The 16,454-nt window shown below is 34.2% G+C and overlaps 1 protein-coding gene across 1 annotated transcript; it reads right to left on the bottom strand.

Annotated features, from left to right (window-relative positions):
- Nucleotides 1-723: 723 nt before the first annotated feature.
- On the bottom strand, nt 724-16,407 carry LOC144979603 (3-oxoacyl-[acyl-carrier-protein] reductase FabG-like). The gene is made up of 9 exons (XM_078926369.1): nt 16,228-16,407; nt 13,027-13,166; nt 12,549-12,641; nt 12,085-12,223; nt 9,416-9,456; nt 8,329-8,398; nt 5,983-6,019; nt 4,344-4,413; nt 724-4,110 (listed from the first exon to the last, which is right to left on the bottom strand). The coding sequence occupies exons 1-9, from the start codon at nt 16,277-16,279 to the stop codon at nt 3,937-3,939; spliced, it is 816 nt and encodes a 271-aa protein (XP_078782495.1). The 5' UTR covers nt 16,280-16,407; the 3' UTR covers nt 724-3,936.
- Between the last annotated feature and the right edge of the window lie 47 nt (nt 16,408-16,454).

The raw sequence follows: 16,454 nt of genomic DNA, 5'->3' as shown, positions 1-16,454 counted from the left end.
GAGAAAACAAAACTAAACTGAGTCTGCAATCTACATCTAGAACACAGTTAGATGGAAAGGGACATTAGAAGTGGAGCAAGAGTGTCTTCTGGCCACCAAAGGGGGAAGACTCCACAACGAAAATAACATACAACAGTCGTGTTCATATGGATATGCAATGTCAAATTCTCCTCTCTCTCTCTCTCTCTCTCTCTCTCTCTCTCTCTCTATTATATATATATATATATATATATATATATATATATATATATATATATATATATATATATATATATATATATATATATATATATTAGTAACAGAAACCCCAAAATAGCGAGATACATTAAGTCTTCTTCTTCTTCTCGTATGCCTTTATATCTTTTATATCTGGAGTCCCATTTCAAAGATGAAGGTACTCGCCTTTTTAATTCTTCTAGTGGACCGAAAAGTCTTTTATTAGATAGAGAAGTTGCAGAGGGTCATATCACTTCTCTATGGGTTGTGTTTCTGCACCTCTGCATCTTCCTTCTCCTCATCACATGAGCAGACCGGTGACTGTGTCAGATTCATGTGTCTGTCCATATGCTTTTAAAGTCTATTGTGTCCTGTCCTGAGGTGGAACAGGATTCCTTGTTCATGTCTCGGCATCATACGGTAATCATCTGAAGGCATTGTTGTAGTATGAAGGCTCTTAATTATGCGTTTGTCTCACTGAAATTATGCGGTATGTTTTGTTCTTCCTTTTTGGCAGCATTTTTTGTGAGTCTATCAGCTTCATTTCCTGATATGCTACAATGAGCTGGAATCAACTGAAGAATCGTTCTGGTGGCGTTTATATTCTGAAGAGTTTCTTTTAATTTGTTTAGTTTCATGGCTGATATAGAGTCAGTGAAAAATTCAATTTGCTTGTTATGGTTTGTGTCCTAAGTCATCGTCTTTGCTGATGATGATAATGATATCGGAGTATATATACATTAAATAAAAACTCAAATATCTTGCCAAATAGGCCACCTTCTTTCCAACCAGTGTCATCTCGTACTCCTAGCCAATAAAACACTTCCTTTCAGGCCAATCTAGGGGTTCAAAGTCTTGCCAAGCACTGCTTTGGAGTTAAGTGCATGCAGCACTCTTCGACCACATGTAGGCACTTGGTGAAAAGTAAGGCAAAGGGACTAGGGAGAGCGCATAGTAGAGATTGACCTACCAGTGTGCCCAGCCAAAAGCAACCCACTGAATCCCAACTGAACGTGGGGCACACACAGTTTTTTAAACAAAATTATTCAGATTATGATAATGATATATAAGATTTTTAAAAACATCTCTCAAAGAAAAATATATTCGTGCAAGACAGGAGCTTCAAAAACCCTCATATTTGGAATGGTCTGCCTGGGGCAGTAAAGGGAGAATAATACTATAGATTTTTAAGGTAAGAATGAAGCATATCTTTTTAAGCAAACTTTTACTTAGTGTAGTGTCTCGTTCTTGCCTTGGGGATTTTCTCTTTTTGCCCAGGGCAGCCCATTTTGTAGTATTCTCTTCAAAACGACTTATGATAATTTAATGTCATTTTTATTTATAAAATTATTTGCTATAATAAAGCGCTTGGTGCTTAATAAATGCTATTTATTATTATTATTATGGCTATTATTATTATTTTAATCATTATTATTATTACAGTCCAATCCAGATAATTGCAACTCGATTAATATCAACTTTCGGTTAATTGCAACGTTTTCCAAGAAACAGAATTAATTCTATATAAAAGTCACTGGTTAATTAAAACAACAAACTTTGGTTAATCGCAACAATTTTCGACCTCAAAATATGACAAATTCAAGAAATCTATCAAACAAAATCTTATGATTAAATTTCATCATGGGTGAAATCATGACAGATTGAAGAATCGAGAGTGGGCTGGGTTTAATACTACAGTAGGGTGTCACCGTTGCAGTATGGGTTTGTGAGGTCATCTTGCCATTAGATAGGAGGCGAGGGGGCTGGGCATAGTCTAGAGAAGTTAGACAATGAGAGTTGTAAGGAAAGACTAAACGATGTCCTTTGATTGACAACTTTGAATTGTAACCATTGGGTTTAGTGAAATCTTATTGTCTCTCATCATGGCTAATCTTTTTGACTCTTACAAATATTGAGAATAAAAGAGTGAAAGTGAAAGTTATTCAAATCTGAATAATCTGATGTCGGCTTGCATAAAGCTGCTTTTACTTGCCAAAATCTATACAGTGCTGCCATATAGTTTTTGGTTCAATCAAATTGCTCAGTCTGTTAAAGACTAAGAACAATGTTTACAATAACTGGTTTGAGTTTACCATTTATGGTATGAAATCTGATTGGTGGTCAAATCACAATTGCTATAAGAACTTACAACAAGCGGTGGTGAAAGCAGTGTCTCGTCATTTTATCTGAAATCGACCAAAGATACCGCAGCCATACACAAGCCCTTGTAAACTCAGAGGGAAAATGTTGCAAATGGACAGGAAACTCAACTTCGGTTAATCGCAACATTTTCGCTGATTCCAAGGTGTTGCGATTATCCAGAGTGAACAGTACTTTTATCATTAATAATTGACTCTAGATTTGTTGTCCATAATAAATAATAGAGTTAGACGACAAACAAATTACAAAAGTAATTCCTCATCATTAGACAATATTTCAATAATAATATTCGAAAAACAGAAAACTGTTTTTAAAATGTGTTAAATCTCTTTGAGGTCTAAATTGTGGATGAAAATGAAATTTTAAAAATTAGATCTAATGTACCATGGATCATATAGTTATAAACAAGGTCAGTTAATTAAATAGTGATATTTCAATACACAAAATGAGGTCTATTTCCTAAATTGTGGATGAAAATGAAATTTAGATCTAATGTACCATGGATCATATAGTTATAAACAAGGTCAGTTAATTAAATAGTGATATTTCAATACACAACATGAGGTCTATTTCCTTGGCACGGTTTCCTTGAACTACGGTTTCCTCAAACCTTTTTGCATGTCCCGAGGAGTTTGAGGAAACTGTGCTGGAGTGTATTGACACAAATCGTGAAATATAAAATCAGCCACATATTCAAGTGAACCTTGCTTACCTGTGTAACAAGACCTCAGAAACAGAAAATAAGAAGAAACAAAAATCTGCGATATATATTAAGTTATTATTATTATTTTTCTGTTTAAAAAAGTGGTTTCTGGGAAGCAAGAAAAAAGGACATTCAGATGTGGTGGGCACTCATGCAATAAGCTCCAGGTCACGTTAAAAACCTTAGAAATCCACAAATCGAGAGTAAAGAATTTGATATTTTAAAAATCTGTATTGTGAGTAAAATAGACACTTAAGCAAAAGGGCATTCAAGCTGCGGGTACTTTCGTGGAATGTAGCACTAACAACTTTCGTACTCTTATCAAAGTTCATAAATTTTAAACTTTCTTCTGTACCATAATGTAATCATCCACAGTAAACCAAAAAAAGTGTTTTTCTCTCTTTTGGATCGTTTTTCTTCAATACTTTATAGCTTAATATTCCCATTAAAATTTATTCATTACAGTCATTTGATATCAAGCTCAAAATTTGTGTAATAATAAAAGAAAATATTAATTAAATGATATTTGAGCTTAAATGGCATTAAGCTCCTTTTTTTTTCTTGTCAAATGTACAAAATAGCACAAATTACAGAGACCCAATATTTTTATTGATCAAACAATAGAATAAAATCTGTAAAAGGATTATTTCATGCTCAAACAATAACCCTGATGACGCCATCAACTTCCAAAATGTCAGAAGTAAAAGAGTAATTCTTCACCATACAATATTTTAATTTTGGAAGAAAACTTTTTTTCTGCTTAAAAAGTAGTCAACGAGTTATTTTATATAAAACAAACAAATCTAGCAGAAAAGAAATTCTTATTTGTTGTTGTTTTAATGCTAACAAAAAGTGATTTAAAGTCTGGGTAGAGCTCCGACAATGTTTCGACCCCCATCCACAAATACGATCTGTCCCGTGATAAAACTGGCCCTATCTGACGCAAGGTAGGTCACTGCGTCTGCCACTTCTGATGCTTTTACCATTCCTCCTAAAGGGTGAAGGTCGGATGAAGACTGTCTGACCTTGAACTTGTGTGGAAAAAAAAGGAATTGATTATTATGGGGAAGTTTAAAGACTTCTACTATTCGCCCCATAGGCAACAAAATGTGGTTAATACCAGAACTACTTTTCTTGAAAGGGGCCCTAAAGACATATTTCCTGGCGAGATGAGGTGAATTTTAAAGTATTTCAATGTTGTTGAAAAAAAAATGGAAAATATTAAACCCGATTGTTTTTAGACATAAACTAAAAGCCAATTTACCTGTTCATATTGCTCTTCGCTCAAGGCATCCTTGCCTCTAAGATATATCAAACTCTCAACAGAACCAGGGCTGCAAAATACATAGCAAGAAAAGAAAAAAAAATCACTTAAAACGGTGAACCAGAAGCTGAAAAATTTAATTTACAGCCAAAAACATTTAACTTGGAATAAATCATATAAGTCACCGAGGAGAATAAATATAGTTTACTATAAAAAAAAAAGTCATTCAGAGCAAAAAACTTTCCACTGCTGGGTGAACAAAAAAAAATCACTTTAATTTTGAAATTACTTTTGGGTCACTGCTTCACTAAGACACAATATCAGATTGAGATGGTAAGTAATAAATAAAAATAAAAATCCAGCAACACATATTTGTTGATATTAAAGAGTGCAGAGTACATATATTCATACAAGTCCATCCTAATAACCCTTCTTTGCATTACCTTATGCTGAAAAAAAAAGAATTAAATTAATATCGTGCTTAATATCGAGGGGCAGCAAGTCTCAGCGGTACGGTCTTTGCTTTGTACCCAAAAGGTACAGAGTTCGACTACCTGCCTCATTGTGTCACCTCACCCTAGCTGACTTTGCAGCGCTACACTGCGACTGATGCCTGGGTTATTCTAGTCTTCCCTTGGAATAGACCCTAAAGACAAATTTCCCCTTGGGGGTGAATAAAGGGAATTTATCTATTTATTATTATTTTATTATCCAAGGTATACTCCATTCTCTGAGTACTTTAAATGTTGTTTTAAAAAAAAACGCATGATGATGGAACAATGTACATGTAACAAAGAGAATGAAACTTGTAGCTTGTGGGAAATAGTAGGAGTTTCTAATAAAGTAAACACTGCTTTACAAGAACAGACTTAGATAACAAGAAGACGTCCAATGAGCATCCTTTGGTGCGCAGAACTGAAGATCATAAAATTCACTTTAACTCTGTCTTTGTGAGAATGCAATATGTAGCTTCTCTCTTTTCCTTTAACAGCTGCACTCTTATGTGCATATATTATTATGCAAAAGGCAGTGTTAGAAAGAGATAGTAATGCTACATCTTTAATCTTTAATTTTATATAGCAGTCGGAAACAGATTTCTGAAACTATATAAGTCAGTGGTAAAATGTTGACTTTGGGCAGAACTCTCATTAAAAAAAGTTGTTAACATCATGTAAGTTCACACCTCTTGGACTGAACAGCATAGATAAATCATGTACAAAATAAACTTTAACATCAATAAAATGATGAGACTCCACTAGGTCAAATTAGGTATGAGCTTTTATAAAGCATACTTTCAACTTAATGTGCTCAAAGTGCATTACAAGGGGTCTTGAGACAAAGAAGAAGAAGAAGAAGAAGAAGAAGAAGAAGAAGAAGAAGAAGAAGAAGAAGAAGAAGAAGAAGAAGAAGAAGAAGAAGAAGAAGAAGAAGAAGAAGAAGAAGAAGAAGAAGAAGAAGAAGAAGAAGAAGAAGAAGAAGAAGAAGAAGAAGAAGAAGAAGAAGAAGAGGTTTTTAAAAAAAGAAAAGAAAAGAAAAGCATTGATTAACCTTTATTTCAAACAGAACTAGTCCATTTTATCATTTTGAAAAAAAATTAAATTATGGAGAATTTTCAGAAAATATAAGAAAATTTTCTCACTTGACAGAGTTGACTCTCACTTTGTGCGGGGCAAGGACTGTTGAGAAAAAAAAAACAACAAAAAACAAAACTGTCATGAAAATAATTGTGACCACACACTCTAAACATCTTATATTTTGAAATCGATTTCTACGAAGCTGATTGTATCCTGAGCAGACACGTGCTGTGACTTTTTTTTCCTGGGCAATAATTATCTTATTTCTCACATTATCAACATAATAATAAAGTCAGTGATGAGCAATGAGCATAACTTTATTTAAACACAAGCTTTAATCGTCTATCTTTGGTAGCAGCTAAACTATCAATTACTTTATCATGAAAATTGACTAAACACATAAAAACTAGATTATATATTCACAAGACCCACAATTAATAATAATCTTATAATAATAATAGGCAAACAAAGAAGACATCCACAATTAATCAGAGATAAAATCAAAACTTCATGGCACAGTTAAACACAAAACAGTGACAACCCTTTCCCTCCAAGATCAACCTGAGATACATTTGCTCACACACACATATACATATACACCCAAACACAACTAGACCCTCTCACTTCTTTAATTAATGGATTCTTGGAACACTTGCATCGGATTCGCAGCAAATTACCCTCGCAAGATTATTTTATCAATTAATGCTCCCATTCTGGTATTGATTGCACTATTCTATTACTGAGAAGGTATAGGGTTTTGTGTAATTAGCGTGCCAAACTTTTGTTTCTTTGTGATCAAAATGTAAAAGGTACAGTTTCTGTCACAAAAAGATTTTAAATGAAAAAAAAATGTGTTTAATAATAACAAAATCTTGAATGTGTTTTTAATACTTTCAAGAATTTGCATGCAGATCTCTCATAACTATTTGTTGAATGTCTTTTAAGCCTACTTTGTTTTGGAATCTCTATTAATATATCAGTGTTCTTAAAAGGCAGAAGTCAAAAAATCTGAAACATTTTGACAGCAGCTTTCCCATTCCTTTGTAAACATTATTTCCCTATTATCAGATAAATCACATGATAAAATACAAGCGTAAAGGAGGAAAAACTGAAAGAGAGAAAATTATGAGAGGATAAAGAAAAGAGAGAGAGAGAGAGAGAGAGAGAGAGAGAGAGAGAGAGAGAGAGAGAGAGAGAGAGAGAGAGAGAGAGAGAGAGAACTATACCAGAATGTTATATGAATTTAAATCTCTCTCATTTTAATTAGAAACGCTTTATTAAATCTATAAATAGATAAATAAGTAAATAAATAAAAGTCCCTAAAAATCATCTCGCCCCATCCCTTTCTCCTATCCTGTCGTCCATCATCCTCTCCAAGACAACTAATCATCTTGTGCTACATTTGACACTTGGCACCAGCCTGTCTGGGCTGACGTCATAAAGTGTCTAAGGAATTCATGCAATTGAACAGAAGTGTCAAATTATGACATACAACATGATGACGTTGATTTTTCCGTCTGAAGTACTCCTCATTCATGAAATATTAAAAAGAGCAAACTCAAAGATTATGCTAAAACAAACAAAACAAAAAACAAACAAACCAACCCCCCCCCCCCCCGATTTCCCCCCTCCCCCAATATTTTTTCTGACATAAACATCAAACGACAAAAAATGATTATGGAAAAGGCGGAATTCCGCCAAAGAGCAGAAAATTAAGAGCATGGAGATTATTACAAGTACAATCATCATTCTCATTTTTGTGATCCTCTATTGCTATTGTACTTTTAAGAAAAGCTGATCTTAAATAAATTCTCATTGATCATGGGCAATTTATCCTACTTTTAAAGACTTTCTATAACAGTGGAGCACTCACTTCACAAGCAAAGGGACCAGTATGGTACACAGAGGCAGTTAGTGTTTTCTGAACACAACGTCCAATCAACTGTGGTTGAACAGCTGATTCTATTAGAATTTTGTGGAAAGAACTTCAATATACAAGCATCCTATCAAAAGGGTAACTAGCAGTTGCTACTATCTGTTTTACACTCAAGAAACTGAGGTAAACTTTGACTCCAAGAGCCATATGTGTCTGAAAGGCTCCTTGTGGGTTTTAACTACTATTGTGTAGGCCGTTGATCTGAAGCTCAGCTAACAACCTGTGGGTCAAAGGTTTGAATTCCAATGGTTATTTTTTGAAAAGTTTTTTAATCACACTTTCTCAGACCTAAACTGAGTACCTAATATCTAATAGATCCTTATCGTTGTAGGCAATATGAGTCATCATACATGTCACGAGTTACTATTGGCTTATGACTCATTATAACTTTAAGTACATTAAAAAAAAATGTATTACACTATAAATAAAAGCTTGTGTTTTATCCTTATCTATTTTGTATAATGAAGTTACTTACATAATGCTAAGGATTTAGTGTAAGAATCGAGGGCTGCCTTAGTCATTGCATACACGGCATAGTTGGGAATCTGGAAAGTCAGACAGTCAGGTCATCAATAATGAAGTTAATCATAATACAAAATACAGGCGAGCATTGTTTCTGGACTATGTCTGTTATTGATGTATAACAAATAAAAATTAAATGAAAAATAAATAAATAAATAAATAAAATATTTGTGTAAACTGCATGGAAATGCATCAACAAATTATTTTATCATTTGAATGGCAATATATGATACTATCAAATAGGCCAATATCTTTTTTTTTTTAATTAGAAAAAAGTGAGATATCTTTCAAGACAAAAGTATTAAGGGATGCATAACAGGAAGATTTTCATGAAATCCATTTTCAACTAAAATGATCCAATTGTCAAAAATGCACTTCCACGTATAAATAAATAAATAAGTATTGGAGCAAAAAAAAAAATAGCGGAACAACTGACTTTCTAGGTGTATAAATAAATAAAATGGGAACAAAGTAAAACATGAATCAACCGTATATAATTGAATAATACAAAAATAAACACATACATAATTCTAGGTTATAATACATAATAAATTTATTAATAAAAATATACGTTTTTAAAATATATGGAAAAATTTGCTCTTAATGAGCGAGATGTTGAATCAAAGCAAAACATCAAATAAAGACACATAAGGCTATATTTATGTCATGTCAGCGATGGAGCCCTATGGTGTCTTCTAATACAAATTCAAATAATGTTGATCATGGTCGGTGACTGGATAAATGAAATTGATTGTAATACTAAGCTCTAGCATTTTGTCCTTGGAACATTACATACATGACCCCACTTGACTCAGTCATGAATAAGTATTTGACTATGGACGATGAAAAAAATGTCTATAAAATAAAGAAGCCTAAGGGGAGACTTATACTTCATGAAATGAAAATATAAATCCATCATGGCCTGATAGGGAAATAAATAAAACATTATGAAATGGTATAAGCATGATCTAACAATAGAAATATGTTATATTATAAATGTGAAATTTTCATATTTTTTTATCTAAAAACTTGACACTCACGCCTTTATTGCTAGCAATACTGGATATGTTGATGACGGTTCCTACAATAAAAGAGAAGAATAAAATATGAAGTAACTCAAAGATGGGCCATTCCTGTTCACACTAATCATTGTTGTGTCTCTAATTTTGTATTCAAATCTTTTTTTCATTATTTCATTCTACCCACATAGAAATCTTTGTTACAGAAAGGGAATGCATGGACTTTGGGTTCAAATTTCAATACAAATATAAATTTTTAAACACCCTTCTCGGTTGCGTCTGAGTTTTTTTTTATTTACTGCAATGGGGTCATGGAAAATCAGTTGGTATTCTTTTAAAATAATTATATAATGAAACTATTCAATAAACATAACAAAATCTTTGTGGATTTATTTTTAAAATAATAAAAAACTTTTAACAACCAAATGAATAAAATCTTTATTTTTTCTTGTAAAAATAAATGTCAGAAATAGATTATTTGTCTTTTACAATAATAAAATAATTTTTTTGAAGCAAATTTTCACCATTTATAAACAAAAATAAAACAATATTATCAAATTTAGCACGGATTTTGTTGATAGTATTGTTAAGTATACTGGAATTCGAATACAACAGGGATATCTCCCTCGGTAAATAAATCAAATGACGAGACTGTAATTCCATCTGTTTAACTCCCACTTCTTCCCACAACCATCACATCATCACCATCCCGCATCCCTCCTTCCTCCTCTACCACTTACATCAGAAGAAAGAAAGAAGTTAGAAAAATAAAATAATTCAATTTGATCATCCTATTTCCCTCTGCTTTCAACCCATTTCAACCCCACTACTGACAGTCACTGCCACCACTAATTGCACGTCAAAACTCAAATAGGGCACATCCCTATTTCTACTCATATACTACGCTTAAGTATATCAACTTGTTGATCCGTCAGTCACATGCCTCTCACTTTCCTTGTATTACCCTGTTACAACTGTGCATGATTTATATGAGTTATAATATAGACCGTGGAATGGGTTTAAAATTTCATGATGTAGCCAAGTTCCGGTTTCATTCAAGGCTGTGGTATGTGAGCTGTACTGTATTGTTAGCAGCAGCAATACATTTCAACTGAAACAAGGTTCAATGAACTTTCTTTGCTTCATCATATTTTTAAAAAAACAACGAAACTGAAAATAGGAATTTTATAAACATGAAAAATCAGCTGAAAATAAGAAATGCTGCTTGAATCGGCCAAAACGTAATTCTAAACAGTCAGGAACTGGTTACAAATAGTGTCAAAGTTGATTGCCAAAGCTTTTGTGTGAAAACAAAATCAACGAATTTTGAGTGTGCAGGAGTTACCGAATATGTCCATGGCAACACAAAAGACTTAAGTGGGTCTGAAAAAATGTAATTCTCTATCCTCCCAGACCAACAAGGTAAAGGGCTTTGTTTTCTTTGTTGTGTCTCTTACGAAAATGGTTATGGAGTACTGGATCTTGCTTAGGACTTCCCCTGACTGGATCAAGTACTGCTAATCTTATTTACGAATCTACCCCCCCCCATCCCTGTATTAATTTGAATATCCTTAAGGAATACATATTACAGGACAACTTCAAGACATGGCAACTTAAATATATATTCATGCAATTACATACAAGATACTATGGACAAATACCTTTAAAAATAGTTTTTACACTAAAGCCTTCAGGTACTGAGACACATGATCAGAAAAAACAAACAAAAAACAACAAAAAAAAACATAAACAAAAATAGCTGAAAAAGACATAAATTTTAAAACATTCATTCAAAACATCACTAAACATATATATAATATATTAAATAATAAAAATAAAAGATTGAATTTTGTTTTCCAATTAGAATTTATGTGTCGGTGTATGTATGTTTCATATTGTACAATTGGAGTGATGGGCATAATGATGTCAGAGCCAGATAACTCCTATTTTTAAGGTCTTCAGATGAATGATGAAAATCACACAACTCTGGCCCTAGCATTTCGCTCTTGATAACATAAACTCACTCGACTCAACTGGGTATAGGTATCTGACTTAAGTCAGTGACAGATCATATCTAACATATTTTCTGTGAAGCAAAGGCCTTGAAATTCTTTTTAAATAAGACCCTGTGGCACTACATTATAAGGTGCCGTCATCTGAGCATTGCTTGAAGGACCATCAAAGATATCCCATCAAACAAAATTCTCAAGCTTTTGAGCTTTTATATAGCACAATATCCACTAAACATGCTCAAAGCACTTTACAAGGGGTCCCTGACCAACAGCAACATGTAACATGCAGAACGAGACATAACGCCTACTAGTTAGGCGATATTACATTTTTTTTCAGACAGCAGCCAGGTACTGGCTTTTACTCATTTTACACCTGAGTGCAGCGAGAGAATGTAAGTAAAGATCCTTTTCCAAGGACTCAATTATGCGCTGAGCGAGGCTCGAACCCAGGACCTTCTGATCCAAAAGCGAGAGTCATACCACAGGACCATATAGCCACACTCTGATGTCATTAGGAATCACATGTGTCAATCAAGTAGGAAAATTTGGGATTAATAATCTTGTTCAAGGTAATAAAAAGAACCCATAACCCCTTGGATTACAATGTAACTTCAAGCCAATGAAAATATTACAGATTGCAATTTTAAAGTGTATAAAAACAAACTAAAAAAAACTCACCTTGGGATGTAATCAGATATGGAATGGCTGCTTGTGTGAGGAAGAAAACACTTTCCACATTTGTTCTCATGGTTTTGTTGTAACCCTCTAGTTCCGTCTTGGAAGGATTTCGAACATAAGCCATTCCTGCATTATTTATCTGACAAGGATTAGTAAAAGATTATTTGAAATATGTATTATGAGAAATAAGTAGTATTTGCCAAAAATTATGCACTTAAGGCCTTGAGCTCCCTGTGGAAGACAGGCATCCAACAACTTCTCTCCAACTCTCTCCTGGGCCATCCTCTGCATGTTCCTCAGAGAGGTTCCAAATCTCTCCATTTCCTCCATAGTTAAAGGTATTTTCAACAAATAATGAATCATGAAGATAAAATTGTGCTAGACCAATAAAAGAAAGACAATTTCTACATTAACATTAACAGCGGGAACTTGTTTTTGCCAGGAACACAGAAAATTTGTCTTACCAAAATATCAATCCTTCCAAAAACTTTAAAAGTCGTTCCAACAATTCTTTTTTGGACATCTGCATCAACAATATCACCGGATATTAGGGCAACCTGAAAATCAATAGGTAAGTAGTGTGCAGATAAAAATTATTATCATATAAATTTAAAAAGAAAGAAAGAAAGATATCATTTTAGAAAAATCACATCAAATTACCAAAAATGGAAATTTTCAATCATGATGAAAACTTTTAATGATCATTTTGTACATAGTAGCTATGTGTAAATGATGTAATAACGGTAATTGTGATGAAGGTGTTAGCATTATGATGATGATGACTTTTTAGAAATTTTACTTCTACAAACCCAGCCAAAGTATAAGTTTGTCCTGCATGTTTGTTTTTCTCTTTAACACCAGTTTCACATGACTATGTCAGACTTGGTTTGTGGTCCACTTATCAAAAACCACCTTCTTCGTTATGTGGACTCAGGTCCTCACCTTGATTTGACCATTGGCAGCCTCCAAGCATTTTCTTTTGACTTGCTCTAGTCTGGCCTCATCTCTGCCGCACAATGTGAGATGGCAGCCTTGTCTTGCTAATTCCAACGCAATCGCCTCTCCGATACCAGCACTGGCACCTTAAAAATAATTTTTCAAATGGCACAAAAACCAAAAAAAAAAACCCCCCAAAAACCCAAACAATTTACAAGCTGTAATGAAATTCAGTGCAATACAAGATATTACAAACATGACAATCCAAGATTTCAACCACGTCATGCAGGAAAGTGCCACTGAACACTTAGGACACAATAAATCCAATACAGAGAATTGGATATCAGCAAGGTCATGGGAGCTCATTAACCAAAGAAAATCAATCAAACTAAATCTCCTGAATGCTAAATCCCCCCGACTGAAAGAAAGGCTATCCAGTGAATACTCATTGAAGGATAAAGAAGTGAAAAAATCCACAAGGAAAGACAAAAGAGATTTTGCAGAAAATTTAGCAACTGAAGCAGAAAATGCAGCTGTAAGACACGACACACAAACACTATACAAAATCACAAAAAAGCTCTCGGGAAACAGAAGTTATGTTCAAGAGAAACCATTAAAATCCCAAGATGGTAGTGTCATCACAGACGAAAAGGAGAAAATTGAAAGATGGAGAGAATATTTCGCAAACCTTCTGAACAGACCAGACCCATCTTCTTACACAGATATCCCAGAAGCAGAAATGGACGTAGAGGTTAATCTTGGTCCAATCACTGAGCATGAGGTGCACGAGGCAATACAACAACAAAAAAATGGCAAGGCCCCAGGTATTGACAAAATCACTGTGGAAATGCTTAAAGCGAACTCGCAAGAAATGTCCAAAATTCTCAGTAAACTGTTCACCAACATTTGGGAAAAGGAAGAAATACCAGAGGATTGGCAGAAAGGCATCATCCATAAAATAGCCAAGAAAGGAGACCTAGGAAATTGTGCTAACTGGCGTGGAATCACACTCCTGTCCGTAACGAGCAAAATTTTTAATAGAATCCTTCTGAAAAGAATCTCACCTCACATTGAAAACATTCTTAGAAAAGAGCAGGCAGGGTTCAGAAAAGGGAAGTCATGTAGTGACCACATATTTACCCTGAGACAAATCCTGGAGCAAAGCATTGAATGGAACAGCCCCCTCTACACCATTTTTGTCGATTTTGAAAAAGCCTTTGACAGCTTACACAGAGAGTCCCTGTGGAAAATACTCCGCCATTATGGTATACCGAAGAAGATAGTCAACCTAATCAAAGCAATGTACAGCAACTACCAATGCCAAGTGATCTGTGGTAACAATTTAACAGACAGCTTTAATGTAACAACTGGTGTAAAACAAGGCTGCATACTCTCCCCGCTTCTGTTTATCCTGGCTCTAGACTGGCTCATGAAAAATACAATTGATGGTAAGAAGAGAGGCATTCGCTGGACACTGACATCTTTTCTGGAAGATATAGACTACGCAGATGATATCGCGTTAGTTTCCAGTACACACAGAGACGCCTCAGAGAAACTAAACGTACTACACAAGAACGCCTCGAAAATTGGACTGAAAATAAATTTCGATAAGACTGTGTACATTAGGGTGAATCCAAAACATGACAGTGAAATTAGGATAGATGAACATATAATTGAAGAGGTAACAGAGTTCTCCTACCTCGGATCCAAAATAACAGACGACGGAAATGCAGAACACGATATCAAGCACAGAATTCAAAAGGCAAACCAGGCTTTCGGCATGCTGAAAAACTTTTGGAAATCAAAGCAAATAATGAGAAAGACAAAGCTGAAAATATACAAGAGCAATGTTTTAAGTGTACTGCTTTATGGAAGTGAAAGCTGGAAAATGACATCCTCCTTAATACAGAAACTAGAAGCCTTTCAGAACAAGTGTTTAAAAAGAATTTTTAATTTATTTTGGCCTACAAAAATAAGAACAGTGGATCTATTAAAGAAAGCTGACTGCACTAGCATTGATAGCCAAATAAAAAGAAGAAGATGGCGTTGGCTGGGTCATGTGGCCAGAATGGAAAAAGGGTCACTTCCCAAGACAGTCTTGTACTGGACAGCAGATGGGAAAGAAAGCGGGGAAGACCCAAAGAAACCTGGCGAAGGACGATGGAGAAAGAATTAAAGGAAGCAGGCCTGTCCTGGAATACAGCCACCGCAAAAGCAGCCGATGGCAAAAAATGGAGATGTCTGGTGGATGCCCTATGTGCCTCAAGGCCCGAAGAGGATTAAGTAAGTAATGAAATGCATAAGTCTATATACATAGATAGTATGTCTTGAGTAAAAGCTCACAAGTGACTGTAACAACCATACAAATACAGTGTAAATGTTTGCGTAACATTGAATTATTGTGTAGTGAGTCGGAGAGAATTAACCTGCAATAAACAACTGGATCAACCTTATATATATATATATATATATATATATATATATATATATATATATATATATATATATATATATATATATATAGTAAATACTGTACTTGGCTGTAAAAAGATTTGTCTGTGTCAAAAAAATATTGTATTATCTCCTCACTGGCGTTGTCTCATGCTAAGTCCTTCTGTTGGCTACGCACCCCTTGTAAAGCACTTTGAGTAGATCTAATGGATATTTCTCAAGTTTTTCTTTTTTTTTTAATTTATTTATTTATTCTAAACAATTGTCCAATGTTTGTCATAAATGTACTGTGTGTAAAACTGTTTGCAAATGTGAGTTTTCAGAGTGATTTACACTTTGTGTAAAATTATCTTTGTGCATAACCCGTCTTGGACTTCCTTGTGATTGTGATCATATTCTGTCCAGAATTCTTTGTGTATCAGTTTAAAATAAATAATAAGTTCCCCTACACCTCCTATAGGCGAGTGCACACTGTCACTGTACTGTAACTGTGGGCTAACTTAACGTTAACCCCCTCCCCTCTTCCAAGTCAAGCAAGTCCATAAAAAATAATTTAAAACAAATCATAGGACGCCTGTACCATTGCGTGAAAAAATGTCTTTCTTTAAAAAAATCGATTTAAACCAACCTTACAAATTGCGAGAATAATGGGAACCACAACTCTGATGTTGATGTAAGATCGAGAAGAGTTATAATGGCATGACATAAGAGGAGTTGTGAAGGCTCCTTTGCTTTTATAGCTTATATTACATTTACCTGTAACAATGGCAATTTTCCCTCGTAAATCAATGAAATTATTGTTTGACATTTTAAATAAAACGTGTATTGTTTACTGCAAAATAACTCGCAAAAAAATGGTTAAAAGAAGAAGTGAGGGCCAGGATCATAGTTAACTTTAACCTCAGTACATTTCGTGGATCTTTGACCTTTCATATCGGAAATTCCCAATCGATCAACGGGGAAAACCAGAACAAGGGAGTCTA

Source organism: Berghia stephanieae, chromosome 9 (assembly GCF_034508935.2).
Source record: "Berghia stephanieae isolate SIO BIC M18660-M18661 chromosome 9, UCSD_Bste_1.3, whole genome shotgun sequence".
Lineage (NCBI taxonomy): Eukaryota > Metazoa > Mollusca > Gastropoda > Nudibranchia > Aeolidiidae > Berghia > Berghia stephanieae.
The sequence above is the reverse complement of the archived record's forward strand: the minus strand, read 5'-3'. Positions and strand labels throughout refer to the sequence as shown.